This window comes from Saccostrea cucullata, unplaced genomic scaffold (assembly GCF_032062105.1).
Source record: "Saccostrea cucullata isolate Sc308-1 unplaced genomic scaffold, CSIRO_AGI_Scuc_v1 ctg281, whole genome shotgun sequence".
Lineage (NCBI taxonomy): Eukaryota > Metazoa > Mollusca > Bivalvia > Ostreida > Ostreidae > Saccostrea > Saccostrea cuccullata.
Window position 1 is genome coordinate 168,066 of NW_026926059.1, and position 16,783 is coordinate 184,848.

The 16,783-nt window shown below is 34.4% G+C and overlaps 1 protein-coding gene across 4 annotated transcripts in view; it reads right to left on the bottom strand.

The window, feature by feature from the left end:
• LOC134270532 (phosphoribosylformylglycinamidine synthase-like) overlaps positions 1-8,519 on the bottom strand; it is a 36,942-nt gene extending 28,423 nt beyond the window's left edge. For 2 of the 4 annotated variants that reach the window (XM_062752765.1, XM_062752762.1), the window contains exons 1-6: positions 8,435-8,519; positions 6,567-6,613; positions 5,629-5,779; positions 5,225-5,354; positions 4,409-4,707; positions 3,912-4,020 (exon numbers count right to left, since the gene is read on the bottom strand). In XM_062752765.1, the coding sequence (XP_062608749.1) occupies positions 3,912-4,020; positions 4,409-4,707; positions 5,225-5,354; positions 5,629-5,779; positions 6,567-6,593 (716 nt within the window). In that variant the 5' untranslated portion in view covers positions 6,594-6,613; positions 8,435-8,519. Of the gene's footprint in view, positions 1-3,911; positions 4,021-4,408; positions 4,708-5,224; positions 5,355-5,628; positions 5,780-6,566; positions 6,618-7,995; positions 8,066-8,166; positions 8,232-8,434 lie in introns of those variants that run through there. The other 2 variants (XM_062752764.1, XM_062752763.1) reach the window with 2 other exon arrangements.
• Positions 8,520-16,783: the final 8,264 nt, after the last annotated feature.

Sequence of the window (16,783 nt, forward strand, 5' to 3'; positions counted from 1 at the left end):
ATTCACCTAACACATATTAAAAACAAAAATGAAGATGTATTGAAAGAGTTCTAAAAACTTGATTTTTTTTAAAAAATCTGTATTTTGTCCAACATCACAAGATTTATATCACTGGCCCCAACTGGTAGATGATTTAATAAACAATTAAAGGTTCTATTTTCCCCTTTTTTAATCCTTATGTGTCCAGTGGCAAGGAGCCTGTTAGGAGAGCATAAAAAAAGAAGCAAAAATTAATGTAGAAAAGTCGATAATGTATCCGAAATATGATTTTATTTTTTTTTTTTATTTCCTCCTCCTACGGGACTTTTTCATTCTGATGTTCATAAACCTAAAAATAAAAAAATGCTGGCCTAAGTAGGATTAAAATTATTAATTATTGTGTTAATGATGCGAACGTCTTTGTACGTTTCATTGATGGAACGGCCACTGATCAAGAAATATGTACAGGTGATATGCCTAATGTAGTTTATGCAGGGATGAACGCAATGGGTTTTCTTAAGAAATAAAGAAGAAAATATTCAGTGGATGTAACTAGAAAACTGACCAGTCAGCAAGGGCCCCACCATGGGATAGAATTATAAGGGTGCAGCTTGCGGAATGATTCAAAACAATTCAAAACAACTCTATATGTTCCTTCAATGAATGCAAATATCATGAAGGCTTGACCTTAACTTCAAAACAAACAGCAATTGCAGAAAAAGGTTTTCATTAATCTTAAAGTGACAGCTAAAGATAAGCCTTCCAAATTTTCTACAGCAGGCTAGTCTGGCTAGATAATTAATCCCAAGGGATTAATTGTACTTCTCTCTCATCATTTTCATTTAAATTTACAAGAAGAACTTTTTCATTAATGATAGAATGAGGTTTTTATCAAGGTACCTTAAAAATTGATAATAATATTCTTGAATTTACATAAAGCAAATATTTTTAAAATTCAATGAAATCAGAACTCATTGTGTAGGATATTTTAACAAAAATAAAGTATAAACATTTATACTTAACTCCACGTTTCAGAGTTTTCATAGCATTCCAAATTGACTACAAATTTCATTTGCAGACAGAGGTGGTAATTCATCTCAATGTGACAGATAAAGATAATGCTCTGGATTTTCTTCAGGAGGAAAGCTAATTAATCTCAAGGGACTCATTGCAGTATTCCGTTTACAATGGGAACATATTCAGCAGTTATCTCTCTTTGCCAATTCATTCTTATATAAAGTTAAGGAATCTACCCCACCACCCCAGCTCCAAACCAGAGGACATAGAGAAACAAACTTAGCATCAAAATATGTCTTTCTGCCTACTGAACTACCATACCAAATTTGAACTTATTTGGTCAACCATAAAAAAAATTATTAGGAAAAAACAGAAAATTTGTGGACGGAAGAATGACAGACGGACAGACGGACAGACAGAGTGATTACTATAGGGCACCCGCAAATCCTTGCGGGGCCCTAAATATTTCACTATAAATGAAACTTTAAGAAAGCAATGGGGTATGATACAAGTATCCAGAGAAATTCCAATTGCAGCTACTCAGCCCTCCTTACATCAGGGTCCTGTGTCAACTTGTTGCTGTGGAATCCCTGAAAAGTTTCATTTGATATCTTACCAGCATATATTTCATTAGTTGTTTTTTTTTTGTTTTTTTTTTTGGAAGGGGGGGTCATAGACCTACAGCAATGGGTTGATATAGGTCTCTTGATGTTGTGAAGATGCTTCACAGCTGTACATACATATGACTGTATTTTTATGGTGTTGATGTCTGTAAAGAATGGTTACTTCTCTGACTGGGGAGATACTGGGCATTTACCAGATAGTCTGGCGAGTTTCCTGTTAGAGTGGACAATTACCAGTTAGAGTAATGTTACCTGTTAGACTGGGTAGTTAGAGTAATAAGTTACCTGGGGTCAACTCCAATATAAGGGTATGTAGTTCCTATGCGGAAGCTTGTACATATATAAAAGTAGTGATTCGGTTCTATTGTTGACCGTGGACAGTTGACAGTTGACATTTAACTATTTCTACTGTCGACCGGGGACAGTTGACAGTTGACATTTAATCATTTCTACTGTCGACCAGGGACAGTTGACAGTTGGTTGGTCTCGCATTTATAACTGTGATAAGGGTTAGTCTTGCATTCATAAGTGTGACTAGGGTTAGTCTCGTATTAATAGCTGTGATTAGAGTTGGTCTCGCATTAATAGCTGTAATTAGGGTTAGTCTCCCATTAATAGCTGTGATTAGGGTTAGTCTCGTATAAATAGCTGTGATTAGGTTAGTTTCGTATAAATAGCTATGATTAGGGTTAGTTTCGTATAAATAGCTGTGATTAGGGTTAGTTTCGTATAAAAGCTGTGATTAGGGTTAGTTTCGTATAAATAGCTGTGATTAGGGTTAGTCTCATATAAATAGCTGTGATTAGGGTTAGTTTCGCATTTAAAGCTGTGATTAGGGTTAGTATTGCATTAATAGCTGTGATTAGGGTTAGTTTCGCATTTATAGCTGTGATTAGGGTTAGTTTCGCATTTATAGCTGTGATTAGGGTTAGTTTCGCATTTATAGCTGTGATTAGGGTTAGTGTCCCCAGTCGAGAGAAGAACATATAGAAAGTGTCAACTGTCAACCGTCGACCTGTCCCCTGTCGACACTAGAACACAAGGGAAGTGTCAACTGTCAACCTGTCCCCGGTCGACACTAGAACACAAGGGAAGTGTCAACTGTCAACCTGTCTCCGGTCGACACTAGAACACAATGGAAGTGTCAACTGTCAACCGTCGACCTGTCCCTGGTTGACAGTATATCATATAGAAAGTGTCAACTGTCAACCGTCGACCTTTCCCCAGTCGACACTAGAACACAAGGGAAGTGTCAACTGTCAACCGTCGACCTGTCCCCGGTCGACACTAGAACACAAGGGAAGTGTCAACTGTCAACCGTCCTGTCCCCAGTCAACAGTATATCATATGGAAAGTGTCAACTGTCAACCATCGACCTGTCCCCGGTCGACACTAGAACACAAAGGAAGTGTCAACTGTCAACCGTCGACCTTTCCCCAGTCGACACTAGAACACAAGGGAAGTGTCAACTGTGAACCATCGACCTGTCCCCAGTCGACAGTAGATCATATGGAAAGTGTCAACTGTCAACCGTCGACCTGTCCCCGGTCGACACTAGAACACAATGGAAGTGTCAACTGTCAACCGTCGACCTGTCCCCGGTCGACAGTATATCATATAGAAAGTGTCAACTGTCAACTGTCGACCTGTCCCTGGTGGACACTAGAACACAAGGGAAGTGTCAACTGTCAACCGTCGACCTGTCCCTGGTTGACAGTAGATCATATGGAAAGTGTCAACTGTCGACCTGTCCCCGGTCGACACTAGAACACAAGGGAAGTGTCAACTGTCAACCGTCGACCTGTCCCCGGTTGACAGTAGATCGTATGGAAAGTGTCAACTGTCAACCGTCGACCTGTCCCCGGTCGACACTAGAACACAAGGGAAGTGTCAACTGTCAACCGTCGACCTGTCCCCGGTTGACAGTAGATCGTATGGGAAGTGTCAACTGTCAACCGTCGATCTGTCCCCGGTCGACACTAGAACACAAGGGAAGTGTCAACTGTCAACCGTCGATCTGTCCCCGGTCGACACTAGAACACAAGGGAAGTGTCAACTGTCAACCGTCGACCTGTTTCCGGTCGACAGTAGATCATATGGAAAGTGTCAACTGTCAACCGTGAACCCATCCCTGGTCCCTGTGTGGAATGTAGAAATATTTAACTCCATAACATTACTACAATATACAGTGATGTATGAATATGTTAATATTGTTTCAGTCAAAGTACTACTTTATCCTTATATTGGAGTTGAGCTGTTACCTGTTAGACTGGGTAGTTAGAGTAATGTTACCTGTTAGACTGGGCCAGATCAAAACACTCCACATTGGTAGGGTTTCTTTTTATCTTCTCTCTAAATAACTCCGTGTAATAATCCAAATCCCAGTTATCGAAAGCCAACCCTGTTAAGAGACAGAATAAATCAACTGCAGTTTTATCGATTGAAAGAAACCTTCCAATGTTATTCATAGCAGATCAAAGTAAAACAAAATAAATTTGACAGAAATATAGGCATATACATGTACATATAAGTACTTCTGACTGGAAAGAAGATATTTTTAACCCCCAAATTACAGAAATGTGTACTAGTATTAGTGAAAATTTTCTGTCAGCGAAGACACTCTATTGGTTCTTATTTTAGATGGTTATTTCCCCTTTAAATACATATATGAACCCCACAAAAAAACTTTCTTCCTATTATTGGCACTGTATCATTGTTTTACCTAAAAATTACATCAGGAAATTCAGGATAGAAGTATTCTTGCGATATCACTCACTTTCTATAATTACCTTGCTTTTCACTGGCTTTTTCTAAAGCCTCTCTGCCTTCCCCCATAACGTCTATTTCATAAACATCCTCAGGCTTGACCTCGAGGTTAAAGGTCTCCACTGGGGTTAAATAACGACACTGGGTCATTTTGTCGTGAATACTGTCTACAACCTTCTGTTCTTCCTCGCCATCTAGCTGGAAATCCTCCGTAAACGTTAGGAGATAACGTGTGGAGAATTCGATTCTAGTCACGTCAGTAATTCCCACCGATTTACAGATAGACACTGTGTTTGTGGAGAATGGAGTAGAAAAATTTAATCTGAAATGGAACATTTCTCTGTTACTGCCTGAAATTTTTTATTTCATGTAATTTCAGAAGTATCATATCTCCTGGTTTGAAGCAAAAATAAAGGAAAGAAAATGTGCATTCCTAAATATTTCAATTTTCATGTTTTTAAAATTTATACAGTGTGGTCTTGTTAATACAATGTACCAACATTATTGATGTTAACCCAAAAATATAATTCTGATAAAATTTCACCAAGAATTCTTACTTTAAGTAGCCATGGCTATGTTGTACTGTTCATTGAAATCCTAAACTTTTATACCGAATTAAGCATGTTTACAAAAATTCCTGGTGTAACAAGATTTTATCAAAATCAGGCCGTGCAAACTGAAAAGTTTCAGAGAGATAGAAAGCCAGATACATGTAGCTAGATAAATGGCCAGTTAGACAGATGACGGACACAAAAGAAATGTGTAAGCTCTTACAATTAACAGTAAGTTAAATTATGAATGCATCAGGGATGCAGGTGGACTTCTAGTGTGACACAAACCTTGGTCCAATTTCTATGAGGCAGGTGTTTCCCCCTGGTTGTTCAAATGAACTCTTTCTGGTGACATCATTTTCCAGGAATGGGGTGCTTAGTACCCAAACAAGTCTGGAATAAGTTTCCAAATCCACATCTGAAAATATCAGTATGAAAGAGCTGTGTATACATCAGAAATACAAAACATTAAAAATATAGCTGTATCTGCTACAACAGCTATATAAAAACAATACAAGACTTTCCTCTCTGGGAAGAAAGATTATTTTCACTGAACCATTAAAAGATTATTATAAAACATTAATCACTTAGAATACCTGTGGCAGTCTGTCTTATGATACAAGCTATTATTATTTTATTAAATGTTTGAATCATCATATAAAAACACATTTACGTCCTGACTGATAATTTACCCTCTGATGTAAACTGGACATAGAAGCATGTCTCGATCTGGACTTTACGCAGATCGTCTCCGATGAGAGATTTAATTTTCTGGTAGGTCACGTCCTCCGCTCGGGGATAACTGCAAGATTTTTTGAACAGCTTCAGCAACAGAGGTTTCACCTAAAATAGTTTTTAAAGAAATATTAAATTTTCAAGATGAAAAAAAACATAATTGCATATCACATACCATATTCAGTGGATTCCTATTTTATATTTATAACCTGATAAAATTACTCTGCTTTAAGTCATACCACTGAAATACATGTAAGTTCAAGCTCTCTTGATTTGAAGTCAATGAGTCAACTTTTGATATCAACAATTTCTAAAATAATGCAAGCTATTGGCAAATAAGTTAATGACACAAGTTTGTCAACAATCTCATTTTAAAGTCAAATTTTCAGGAATTCTATGTTCAATACAATAACCTTGTCAACAAATACAATCTATAATTGTTAGGTCAAATGTTGATTAACATTTTTCATGCAATTTTTTGTTGGGCAATTTCTTTTCACATTTCCACAAATTTTTTTGTTTGCTTGATTATGAAAAGGAGCACACAGCAGCTGTGACTGGAAGACAGGGGGTGTTTACTCCTCCATAGCACCTGCTCCCTCGCCTGATGGTTTTAGAGGTTCATGTTTACTTTTCTTTCAATTTATCACTTTTAAACTTGATTACTGTTTATTATCCTTATTTTTTTACATCAAAATTCAAGTACTGGCATAGAATTATCTACAATATAATATATGCAGTTTCTAGTTTACAGAAGATTAAGAAACATTCATGAATTGAAGCTGATTATTTAAACAGGTTTAAATTAAAGAAAATGGATCCACAGTATATTGTTTGTTTTTTTACCAAAAAAAAAAAAAAATTAAGCTGTTCTTTAGTTATTTCATACATTTACCTCTTTTTTACTTGCACCGTCCTCCATGCCCCTCAGGGTACAAGGCCCTCACTGAAAAAAAAAAACAGTTTAAATGCTATAATAGTTTTTGTTCATATTAATAACCAATTGAAAATTATTCTGCAACAAAAAAAAATATTCAGCATGGAGAACTTTTGTTTCAAAAGCTTTTAAAAGTCCTACTATAGATGTTTAAGACCAGAAATACCTGCAATATGGTCATTTGCAAACAGTGTGAATATTTTAATTCATGAATATGAAAGTGGTTTACATTCATGAAAACAGAGAATAGCACTACATTTGAATATTCAAGATTTAGATTTAAGATAATGAAAAGGCTATAAATCTTGCAATCAGAAAGATATTTAGTAGATGGAAAGAGGGTTAGGTGGTATGAGTCTTTGTCAACATTTTACTACTAGTTTCTCCACTTTATACATTTCACACAATTCTTTTTAAAATTCATGCTTAATCACAGCAGAGGTTAATCAATATTAAACCTCCCCTCCAAATTCTAGATTGAACTTTCAACTACAGATTGACTCAGACAATTTTTATTTTTTATAGACTAAGCTTTCTAAAATACTATCCAATATCAGACTTTTGGAAAAAAAAATTTAAATTGTTCGGGATGTGCGTGTGCGTGTGTGGGTGAGGGGTGTGTGTGTGTTGAAAGCAACACTTGAATAGTTTTACTATTTGACTATGACATTGAATTGATGGATTGACAATTGACACTGCACAAACATTGGCTGATGGTTCAGAAAATTTTTGAGTCCTGATAGTTTGGATCTCCAAAATATAATTGAAATGATAAAAAAAGTCAGATAAAATTGGTTAAGAGAAAAACTAATAATTCTCAAAAGATGACATGTATAATAATCAAAAGCAATGCCCCAACAAGTTTATCCTCTGTGGCTATTGACAGGGATTGGAAAAAAAAAGTTGCTTGATAAACCTTGCTGGTAAATCAAAATGGAAATGTTTTATTAGCACGATTGGCACTAATGAAGATTGTCCAAGTGAAAATCATACATTTATTTTTTAAATGTATGAAGATTGTCCAAGTGAAAATCATACATTTATTTTTTAAATGTAAAGTTAGGGTTGTCCCCAAGACCAGGGGACCTGGGAATTTCCTTTACCCTAATGAAATCAACCCCCGATTAAACTGGTGTTACCCCTCAATCCTCTATTATTTGGGAGAAACCCTAGATCCCTCTACTTTAAATGTCCCATTATTTCAGTTCTTAAGGAAACCAGGTCCTGTAAAGTACTGCAGGTAATAAATACACCAATGAACCTAAAATGTATATTCAAAATATAGGTTCATGATTTAAAATACACAGCATACAATTATCAAATCTGGGCAGAGACATAGTTAATGTCATATCCATTAATATCTACTAGCGTGTTGATCTACTATTACCTAAAAATGTTTAGCCCGATTTTCGATTATTGATGGCGGAAACAAACAAGATATATTACTCAAACACTGCAGAGAACGCTGCTTTTTTTCCTAACGGGCAAAATATGCAGCCTGTGCCTGTGGCGAAAACCACGAGCCAATGTGCGTTCGTATGTTATTGATAACAGTTACCTTAATATTCGTCCAATAAATAAAATCAGGTATAAGTGCATAAAATATATAGCTGTATACATAATAGGACAATGACTGATTAATTTAACTCGTCACATAGCAAAGAGGTTACTGAGTCCTGACTCCTGTCACGTCTGGGAAAATAAAAAGAGAAAATACGAAATATCTCTGGTTAAAACTGGATAAATCTGTGAATGTTTTAACATACATTAAATCCTTACAAAATAAAAATACTTGGATCCTTTCTGAATATTAGGCCTAAACTTACGTTGCTATATAAATTCAGCACACGTGTTTTGATTTTCCCGTTCGGAAAGGTTGAATGATTTTTGCCGCTTATCCATTAAAATATCTTCTTCGACTGAAGAGCTATTCAATTAGAATTACCTCCCTTAGACTACAACAAATTCCGAATGTGACCCAGTGACAGGCATAAATGAAAATAAACATTTAAGTTATTTTTATTTTAAAAAGGAAACGACCTATTTATGTCAATAATTTAATTAAAAGGAACCTGGTGAAGATAACTAACAGTAATCGATCTCTTAGGGGAAAAAACACAATACAAAACCTGTGAGGTCATCTTTAAAATAATGTTTGTTTGCCCTCTCCCGACTCAGGATAAAAAAAAAATTGGGTCGATAGGTATGTCACTGTGTGAGAAAAAAAATTTTGTCTGAAAATTTCATTTCAATGATTAATTTTTTTAAAAAATGTATATTTAAATATTTTTCCAGAATACATTAAATATAATGAATTGCTTCCTGGAGGTAAAAAAAACTTTTGAGTCGGACCAGGGGGGAGAGGGCAACCTTGAAACATTTTTTTAAAAAAAACAAAGTTGGCTTGCAGTGAATGTGCATAAAATCCGGAGCTCTTAAGGTGGGATCAGGTGCCAGGATGGAGTATAAGTAAAATGTTTGAAACGTCAAATGCGATAAACCTGTGGACCCAAAGGTTAACATTTACTTGAGAATGTCCAACTTTGCTGTTTTCATACAGACTTAAACCGACAGATCATGATGTATTTACAGAATATAATTATTATACCAAATCATGCAGGACACATTTTAGCAATTTTTACACACACGACACGGTCCTTACCATTTAAAGAGACCCTAAGTTTCAAGAGTTTTGTTTCCCAGGTCATTTTTTTTTTGGTTACTTCTACAAATGACTCTGAAATTTACTGAAGAGGGATCATCGCCCCACATCAACCCCGTGACACTCTTGCTTTGGCGCGCCCGAATTTACTATTTCCAGCGGGGATCCAGTATTTCTTGAATTTGTTTAAAAACATTAACAGATTCTAAAAAACAATTTCGTCGGAGGATCAATTTTCTGCAGATCCACGGCTCCCTTTAATATTTAAAGAATGGTCTCTGTTTTCTTACGAAGAGGGGGACCAAGATGATTATTATTTATTTCACGTTGAACTTTTTCAAAGGGGGAACCATGGATCCCCTATAGATTTGTTCACACATGCATCTAATACCCATGTTTATGGCATAAACTACAATGGTCATACATCATTGGAGGATCCAAAATTCTTTATAAAAAAGGGAGGTACCCAAAAGGAGGAAAATCCGAAAAAATAAATATTTTGCCTCCGTATGCCACCGTACTCGTAATAAAAGATACCCTGTCCGTCCTTCTGTCTGTTTGTCTGCAAAAACTTTAAAATTGCCCCAAACTGTTGATAGGTTGAAGCCATGGTTTTTATGTTTCTCATGTCTATTCCTTGCGACAAAACCTTTTTTTGGTTGCTAACATATTTGATCATTTATCCTTAAGGACAGATGATACAAACAAATTTTTTCTTTGAAAAAGTTTTGATATCATGTCACAAGTTTAGAAAAGTGGATGGTTCTTAAAATTTTTTCTCCGAAGAACTGGAAAATGAAATAGACTTGGAAAATATTAGTAATATTTCAATAAAAAAACAAATATAGACAAATCACATTCAGTGAAGGTTTACAGGTGAAAACAAATTTCAGAATATGTGTTACCTTGGTGCTAAAAGTGTAATTTAAACTTTAGAAAAATATACCAAGCCGGGTGAATTTTAAGAGGAAGATCAAAATGACAAAAAATTAGCAATATCACAAAGGCTGATTTTTACCATTTAGCTTTTCCTAATTAAATTCACCTGGCTTGGTATATTTTTCTAAATTTATATTACACTTTTAGCACCATGGTAACATATTCTGAAAGTTGTTTTCACCTGTAAACCTTTACTGAATGTGATTTGTCTATATTTGTTTTTTCATTGAAATATTACTAATATTTTCCAAGTCTTTTTCATATTCTCATTGTTAGGAGAAAAAATTCTTGTTATGATACCACTTTCGTATATTAACTTGTGACATATATTAAAACTTTTTGATAAGAAAAAATTTGTTTGTATCATCTGTCCTTAAACTTGGAGTTTGACCCAATTTTGAAAGAATTTAACCAACTACCTTTGCCATATCTTTTGAACAGTTGGTACGAAGATTTTCATACTTTACATTTGTATTAACTCAGATAAGTATGAATATTTCTTTTTTACCTCTTACCGTTCACCTTGAAATTCGACCCACTTAAAAAATAACATTGAGTATAACTTTTGGACAGTTTAATAGTACCAGGGTCTTAATACTTCACAGGTGTGATCCACGTTACAAAAAAATTCTTCTGTAATCCAACATTTTTTACCTGTTGACCTTGACCTTTTGCATTGACCTTCTTTAGAAAAAAAATTAACCTTGGGCAAAACTCTTGAACAGTTTGTGCAAAGGCTTTAATATTTTAAATATATTGTGCATGTACATGTATGTATATCTGATGAGAGGACCTTCTCCTGGGTATATTTAGATTGTCCCTTTGATCTTGACTATGGAGTTTGACCCATATTAAAAAAAAAAATCTTAGCCATAATTTTTAATGGATAGTGCTTGAGCTTTCATATTTCACAGATATATCCATGCAAGGAGAACAAGTCCTTCTACCGGTAAAATGTTTCAGATCCCTTGAGTTTGACTTGCATGCATTTGAGAAACTTCAACCTTCGCCAAAAGCTGTCATACGGCGGCATCATTGTTTCACAAACATATCTTGTTATGACTTACCAACTTTACGTATATTAAATTTAATATATTTTTAAAACATTTGATATACTCGTATTTGATCACCGTGGCAAATTTTAAGGGGTGGGGGCGGGGTATAAATATACACAGTGTGCATGGTAATTAACTAATGACCTGCATTCCTGATCAATAATTCCCTTTCCCAAGCCTTTATTTCTTTATTTATTATTATTATTTAAACAATTTATTTTACCTCCAGTTACTATACGAGTGATTAATTTCAAAGAAGCCACACGGAGATATTTGCGCGTTCTTTCCTTTTTTTTTTACCAATATAACCGCATAGTATTACGCACAGGCCCTAAAACGTTCCAACGGAATGCACTTTTAGCCGCTATCTTCTTCAAATCGTTTTTATCTTTATTTTATTTTTATAAAGTAGGTAAAGTATGAAAAGTGCATTTTGTTATTGTCAAATCGATCGCGCAAAATGGCGCGCACTTTTCTAGCGACAGGCCGGAAGTAGAGTAGTCGCTTTCTAATGACAAACATTTGTATAAACCGAAGGCAATTAAATTGGTGAAAAGTCAATGAGTCGATGAAAATGTAAAACAAGTAGGGTTTTTCGGCCGTATTGGGTGCAACGTGTAAAATTTGTTGCACGGAATTCAATTTAATTCATTCCACTGACGATTGAAACTTAATACATATATTTGTACGGATTTGGCATTGAGTGACATTCATAAAATATTTTCCTTTTTAAGCCCTTTTGCTTGAGTACCCGTGTTCCTTATCAAAAGTAGGAGTTATAAAAAGGCCTTCCCTGCAAAATCAATATCAAAACGGAAAGAACTATTCTTTAATGTTCTGTGTAGCAAAGATTAGGATGTGTCTATCGACTATAAATAAATGTGTCAAGGTTAAAATGCATGTTTTACTTGAAATTACATATGTTTTCACAAATTGTTAAGAAATAATCTGTCGTGTTGTACATAAGTAAAACTCTGCTGCCCAGAAACTCCCTAGGGCAAACATGAGCAAGCACTGCACGTACAGCGTAAGAAAAACCACATCTTTTCATGAGGGTTACATAAGTTTCCATTTTCTCGGTTTTCATCGAAATAATGAGTTTCCCTCTGTCAGATTACACGGTAAATCCATTGAAATTGTCGAAAGTAGAAGATAAAACCCACCGGGACGACAGCGCTCTGACGGATCAGAGGTTTATGTGTCCCCATGGTCCAAGTTGTAAATGTTCGACAAATGGCCATAAATCAGAAGGAATTCTTCTGAACCATGCCGCTGTCAAAGTTATCAGACTCAATACACCTCTCTCTTTCTCTCTCTCTCTCTGTAAGAAGTAATTAACTTACATCTATTTTTGATTTAATCATCTGTGAAATGCAGTAAACGCACACCTATTTGACTAAGAAATGGGTCAATATTTAAATTTGAACAATTTTTGGCTAAACTTGATGACCGACATTTTGTAATCGTCTTTTGGGCATATGTAGGTGGTATATTTTGTCTTGGCGAAGGTCACCCCAGATTATGTTGTTTTTCGCTCGCTACTTAAATTCATTCACAAAAACTCTCAAACTGAATTCACAAAGACGAGATTAAGTGAAGACTTTAAAAATCCCCTAGGCTCTTGTGTTCGTCAATACACACAAGAATTCAATTTGGACAGTGTCCGAAAAAACAGATTAATTTTCCTTTAAAATACAAAATAACTTACTAGCAAATAATACAGTTGGCATAAGGACTTGGTTAAAATTAGTGCTCGAAAATAACATGTTTATTCCCTTGATTTTAGATGTTTGCACATTTCATTCAAGGTATTTATTTGGGGACACAAAACAACTTATTTTTAGAGAATCTTTATCAGATGACAAAGATCTTTAAAAAAAAAAAAAAAAAAAGAAAATAAACCAAACATATCAAACTGTCTAGATCAATTAAAGAAAAAGAGTAGGAAAACATCTGGTGCGCTGTTTTAGGGAATCGTTTCCAATTAAGTGGCCACTATAGTTGAAAGTCAATAAGTATATCTAAAGGAATCTAAACTTCTACTGAGTAAAACAAACAGGAAATGACCCGATGGTCATTGTATTGATTTTTTGTGACTTGTTTCCAGTTTCTTTCATTTGTCCGGGGTGATATGTGCGGAAGTTTGGATAAGTAAACGAGCGACACCGTTACGTAACCTCACGTCCAGATAATCTGCCCATTGACAAATTGCAGGAAGGTCCCAGGGATCTTGTCTATTTAACTGCAATATACACCAACTACTGTCAGTATTCCATAAATTGTGTCGTACAGTAATATCAATATTTTAGTGAAAGACATGTACGATTACGCTTATCTACCAATTTTACATAAAACAGAAAATGTTCAGAAATTAGAGTCCATAGAAAAAAATATTCGGCGAAGAATGTAAATCCGTAATTTTTATTTGCATTCAAAAGAGTATGCAACATGTTGCCTAAGATTTCCAAATAAACACCCTCTGGGTAAGTTATTTATAAAACAGTGTATGAGGTTTAGATCAAATTGTGATAAAATGGGATGTAAAAGGCAAATAAAGAATAATGATATTGAGAGTCTAATGATGATAAATATTTTTATTTTAAGTGACAATACTTATGAATTTAAGTCAATATTTTGACTATGCTTCCTGTGTTAGGAGTTCAAAGTTTTTGCAAGTCATCGTACAAATTTAGTCTGCATTTTCAGACCCTTCTTACGACTAAAACTAGAAAAATTACCTGCATTGAGCCTTTATATGTATTCACCGTCGTAAATTTTTTTTTAAAATAAAGTACTTTAAAAAAAACCACATTTCCACACCATAACTAAGTTTGATTTTTAGAATTAAGCAATGTGTTGAGCTAAAGTCAATTGCAAAACCTTTTTTTGTAGTTTTTGACAATTCTTGAAAGGTTTAATCCATAAAATACTCTAGAACTTTTTTCACATTTTGCGAGATAACAGCTATACTCAGATAAAAAATACTGCGATGTCGTGACAAAAAGAAGATATTATGCAGTTATTGGTGCCTTAGTGAGATCTAATACTTATAATAATAACATTGCGGCATGGGGAAGCTAACTCAAGTTTGACAAAACTGACAGAATCTACATGTGACTGCTGCGAAGTCCTCAGACCCAGCAGTAGAACGACTTGTCATTGACGTCATGCGTATCACGAAGCCGCCGTAATCTGTAGAAAGGGACACCTGAAATTTTATCCCAAAAATTAATAATTTGCTGAAATGTGATCAGAAATTACCACATTTCTCACCCTGGTCCCTGATAACACTGCTACAGCACGTATCTCAGAGCAGGGAATAATACCGTCTGTTGATATAGGAGATCGGGTGATAATGCAATTCTTTGAAGATGTTTTGCTAAATATTTTGTCCTAATGCTATCAGTTTATACATGTATAAACAGGGTCTCAATCAGGTAAGAAACCAAAGTATTGTATGATTTATAATAATAATCCGACCAAGAAGCCAAAAACTATAATCACAGATTTGGAAATGATCTCATTGTCATAATTAAGTTTGTTTATTTTTTCCAAATTTTCGGATGTACGATTTACGTCAAACTACATGCAAGAGGAAGTTTTTCGATGTGTCTCACTTGAAACACTACGCAGCATACACATGTATTGTCCTTATTTACGAGTGGTTGTTTATATGTACATTTAAAAAAAAAAAGTTTAAAAACAACTGCACAAAAATTAAAGTTGCGTCTTCAGACAGTGAATTTACTAGAATGATACATGTAAACATTAACGCTGGATATCCTTTGTTGCGATGCATGTAGTGTATATTTCTATCACTCAAAATGTTATGAATTTAGAATTTAAAAAAATACTTGTAGCATTTCAAGTTTTTTTTTAAGATAAAGCAAATGCTGGTAAATATATCGACAATGACGCCTTGTTTTTGTTAAGTGCTCCTAAGTTTCGTTAATTGTAAGTTGATAATAAAACTACGTGATATACCAACTACCAATTAACAGCTGTTTTCATACGTGAAGATTAATATTTCTTAGACAAAGAATATCAGAAACAAAACCTGTCATTAAAAAGGAAAAAAATCCCCCTCCTCCAACCTCATTGAATCTTTTTTTCTCTATAAGACCGTTTCTGGAAAGGGGTGAGATGGGGGACTGGCTATTCCCGGCTTCCCTACGGAAAAAAATATAATTTTAATGTGTCCTGTCTCTTTTTTTAAAAAGACCTTTTTCATATAACAGATGAACAAAATCTGTTTAGGTTTAAAGGTAGCTACTTAAATTTAAGGACAGATGATACAAACAAACAAAATGGATGCCTGGATTGGTATATATTTTTTGGCCTAATTTCATTGCAAATGATGCAAACAATAAATTTCTAGAATATAAAGAATTTATACACCTTCTTTGATGTTCAAAAGTCTGCCCTTCTGTAACCATCCTTATTAATCTATACAAATAATTTTCACTTCAATTCCCATTTTTGTGAAACTTTGAATAAAAAATTCCAAACTACGCTATGACAAAAGTTTGTTTGTATCATCTCTCCTTAATATGTTTTAACCCTCTCGGAAAGCGATTATGAATCCATGTACTTTACGATCTTCAGTTTTTTCTCCAATAACCGATATTGCTTTATTTTAAATTAAAAAAATGTATATGTAAAGGAAATATAAAAAGAATATACCATAAAGAAATCGGAGTTGTATTATGATTATATGTATTAATAGGAGTCTACTTAAGATTATTGTTAGATCAAAGAGAAGATTCGTATTTTTTTAAGTGCAAAATTTTACTCGTCTACTCTCTTTTTAAGAAAAAAAATTATAAAACAATTGAATAATACCTTATGTAAACTTTCTTAAAAAATATCATTATTAGTACTATAGTTTATCACTTTTAAGAGGGGGGAAATCATATAACATTGACCATTTTCGGTAAACTTTTTAAAACGTCTCGAATTTTTATATCTTACTGTCTTTTTTTTCACTTTTTTTGTCTTCTTCTTTTTAATCTATTTTTTATTTATCTTATTTTTATCACTTGCGTAAGAATAGGAAGTATTTTATTTACTGTGACCAGGAACTCAGTCTGTCTTATCTGGAGACAAAATTCTCCGGAAAGACGTATACAAACGAAGTACTTTGTTTTCCGAAATTGTGTACCGAAGTACCTGAGCATCATTCTCCATTCTGACCCCCCAAATATAAAACTGACTATAACAGATTCATCGAGAACTACTTTTGACCTACTCGTTTTATCAATGACGTCATTACGTATTTGAAGTTTTATTTACCAAAGTTATCAAAAAGTATCCATAACTTTTAATTTTTTTGGAGTTGTAATGCACACTGCACTCTCTTGACAATTTTATTATTCTACAACAATTTGTAATTTGTTTTTTACTACAGCTTGGATTTCAGCCAATTTCAGATTGAAGTAAACAACATCGCAAGGTCAGCCCCGCCCCCTCCAATTATGATTGGTTGATGATACTTCTACTAATATAGCGCATACGTGTGT